The sequence below is a fragment of the Panthera tigris genome, chromosome D1, assembly GCF_018350195.1.
Source record: "Panthera tigris isolate Pti1 chromosome D1, P.tigris_Pti1_mat1.1, whole genome shotgun sequence".
Classification (NCBI taxonomy): Eukaryota; Metazoa; Chordata; class Mammalia; order Carnivora; family Felidae; genus Panthera; species Panthera tigris.
The window spans coordinates 61,837,564-61,841,396 of NC_056669.1; the positions used below are offsets into that span (position 1 = coordinate 61,837,564).

Below are 3,833 nucleotides of genomic sequence, written 5' to 3' on the forward strand. Positions count from 1 at the left end.
CTAATGTGCAATTCTTCAATTATGAGAAGATGTAAATAATGTGTCCTGCCTATGGAGCTTTTAGGATGATTGGCTGATGCAACATGTAGAATGCACTACCATGTTTACTGTTTTGCTAGAAATTTCCAATAAATGATAGTGGCAGTATCAGAATAATTAAGACGAAGACTTCTCCATTTCTAAAACTTAAACCTCGGTGCCTTCTTTTCAAAAATAGAGGTTATTAAGAATAATGACCCTGAATACTTTCCTTCTTAGGGAAGGATGTTCCAGCATCCTGGAGATTCCAACATCTCTAAGTTCCAGGTCTCTGAGTTCATTCTGATGGGATTCCCAGGCATTCACACCTGGCAGCACTGGCTCTCCCTGCCCCTGGCTCTGCTCTACCTCTTAGCTCTCACTGCCAACATCCTTATCCTGATCATCATCAATCAGGAGGCCACACTGCACCAACCTATGTACCATTTCCTGGGGATCCTGGCTGTGGTAGACATGGGACTGGCTACCACCATCATGCCCAAGATTTTGGCCATCTTATGGTTCAGTGCCAAGGCCATCAGTCTCCCTGAGTGTTTTGCTCAGATGTATGTCATACATTGTTTTGTGGGCATGGAATCAGGTATCTTTGTCTGCATGGCTATAGATAGATATGTAGCCATTTGTAAACCACTACACTATCCAGCAATAATCACGGAATCTTTTGTGGTCAAAGCAACTGTGCTCATGGCCCTCCGAAATACCCTAACTACCATCCCAGTGCCTGTGTTGGCTGCTCAGAGACACTACTGCTCACAGAACCAAATTGAGCACTGCCTGTGCTCTAATCTTGGAGTCACTAGCTTATCCTGTGATGACAGGACAATTAACAGCATCTACCAGCTACTTCTGGCATGGACACTGATGGGGAGTGATGTGGCTTTGATTTTTTTATCATATGTTTTGATACTACACTCAGTGCTGAAACTGAACTCAGCAGAAGCTGCTTCCAAAGCCCTAAGTACCTGCACTTCCCACCTCATCCTAATCCTATTCTTCTACACAGTTGTCATTGTCATTTCTATCACCCATAATGCAACAATGACGTTTCCCCTTGTCCCAGTTCTACTCAATGTACTACACAATGTCATTCCTCCTGCCCTCAACCCCATGGTATATGCACTCAAGAACAAGGAGCTCAGGGAGGGCTTGTATAAGCTTGTGAAGCTGAACATCAAAGGCAACGAACGTGGAAGAGGCTCACTTAGGTAATTTTCCCACATATTTATCCATTATATTTTCCAATCATTATACGTGGTTGAAGAAGTAGGGTACATGGGCATTGTGGCTACTTCAGTTAGTGTAAGGAATCTCTTTTGTAAATGAAGCTTCCAAAAAGGGGGTGAAACTAATATTTCAAATCTTGTAAGTCAGGAAGGATCTTCATCATAACACAATGATGCCACTTATCTCAAGGAATCCAAGGAAGGGACAAGTAGAATATTCATCTCATTTTCCATGCTAGTTGTTTGGCTACAATTTCTAGACAGTGTTGAGTGGAAGTGGTTAGAGCAGATACTGCCACTCTCTTCTTTTTAATTGGAGAGTTTAATCATGCACATTTATTTACTTACTGAAACATAGGACTTACTCCTGCCATTTGTCTATTTGCTTTTAAATGTGCCTTATATATTTTTAAATGAACAAAATACTTGAGTAGACATTTTTTTAAAGATGTGTAAGTGCCATCAAGCACATAAAGAAATGTTCAATATCATTAGTCATTGGACAAATTCAATTCAAAACCATGATTTGTATTTCCCTGATGATGAGTGATATTATACGACATCCTACATCCTTTCAAATGGCTGTAATTTCTTTTTCTTAATCAAGTAAGCAAGTGTTGGATTTTGTGGCTACAGTGGAATCATTGTGTATTGCTGGTGGGAATGTAAAATCATGCAAGAGATGTGGCAAACAGCTCAGGAAAATAGACAAAAAGTTAAGTACACTTACTATATAATTCAACAATGCAACTCCTAAGTATATACCCAGACTATTAAAAATAGGTATTACTATAAAAGTTTGTACATGAATGTTCCTAGTAGCATTATTTGCCAAAAAAATGGGAATAACCCAAATGTCAATCAGCTTTTAAATGGAAAAAGAGAATTAGATGTAGTCACACAAGAAAATTAATCATCTATTAGTATAAAGTACTGATACATGGTATTATAGATATTAACTTTGAAAACATTCTAAGTGAAAAAGCCAGACACAAAAGACTACATCTTGTATGATTCCATTTATATGAAGTGTTCTGAACAGGTAAGTCTACTGAATTAGAAAGCAAATTGGTTATTTCCCAGGGTAGGAGAAACAGGACAATTAACGTTTATTGAGTTTCCTTCTGAGGTAATGAAATGTTCTGGAATTATATAGTGCTGATGGTTTCAGAGCCATTTAATTTACATTTCAAATGGTAAAATGGTTAATTTTATGGTATGTGGATTTTACCCAATAAAAAATAAAATAAAATAAAATAAAACTGTCAAAAGTGTTCTCTACACATGTGCTTATTGTTTCAATCCTGCAATATAAAGAACATATATGTCTAAGAATAGAAAAATGGATAAACAAACCATGTAATTATGTATGATAATACTTTTATTTAATTATAATATTACTGAATAATCTTGTTTGAGTTGCTTATTATATAATGTCAATTGAAAATTACAAGATTTATATTTTAAAATGATAGTGTCTAATTTTTTTCAAAAATGTATATAGCAAATGTTTATTAAGAAATGCATAAGAAGTTACCTGTAGTCTCTTTAATTTGAGTTCAAGTTATCTCCTTCATCATTATTATCTCAAAATTTGGGCATCTAGGGGCGCCTGGGTGGCGCAGTCGGTTAAGCGTCCGACTTCAGCCAGGTCACGATCTCACGGTCCGTGAGTTCGAGCCCCGCGTCAGGCTCTGGGCTGACGGCTCGGAGCCTGGAGCCTGTTTCCGATTCTGTGTCTCCCTCTCTCTCTGCCCCTCCCCCGTTCATGCTCTGTCTCTCTCTGTCCCAAAAATAAAATAAACGTTGAAAAAAAAAAAATTTTTAAAAAAAAAATTTGGGCATCTAAATATTTCTAACTTAATATATCAGCTAGTTAACTGGGACTTTTGATGAATTGCTACAATGCCAAAATATCCATCATCAACCTTATTTTTTTAAAGAAATCAAATAAACATATGAATGAACGTGTATGAGAGTGATTACAACATTCTGACACATTGTAAATACTGTCAAATGCATCCTACTGGTCCAACAGAGAAAGAAACACAACTCTTCAATCAATATTAAAATTGGTAGCATTCAGTAGATGTTGCTGTGTTTATTCCAATCTTCCCCATATATAATTCTCTTACACAAGCAGATATAAATACATGCACATAAAATTACTCTCTTATTTATATATCATCTTATAGGTGGCAAGAAGGTAAAGTTTCCATTCATTTTCCTCCTCAGATAAGGTTTGACTGGAGTCTCATATCAGCACCTATGCTCTAATGTGGCAAAATAGCCCCTTGGGATATATAACACACCTTTTTTTTTTCTTTAAGGATTCAGTTCAACAGCATAGATATCAAGGGATTTAGAGGTTTAGAGCTGTACATATACATATATTGTAGAATTGTAATTTTTTTACCAATACCCTCAACATCTAGACCAGATTGCATTCAGCTCATTGTTTTTGCTGTCCAGAAAGTAAGGTATTAAAAGAATATAAAAAGTGGGACTAGTAATAGGATTTTTGCTGTTCTTCTTAGTTCTAAGTTGAACTGGAGGGAAGCTCTCATAAAG

The 3,833-nt window shown here is 36.6% G+C and overlaps 1 protein-coding gene across 1 annotated transcript; it reads left to right on the top strand.

The window, feature by feature from the left end:
- Positions 1 to 264: 264 nt before the first annotated feature.
- LOC102949498 (putative olfactory receptor 56B2) lies at positions 265 to 1,248 on the top strand. Its single transcript, XM_007083261.2, has one exon. It carries the CDS (start codon positions 265 to 267, stop codon positions 1,246 to 1,248), a length of 984 nt encoding a protein of 327 aa, XP_007083323.2.
- The last annotated feature ends 2,585 nt before the right edge of the window (positions 1,249 to 3,833 follow it).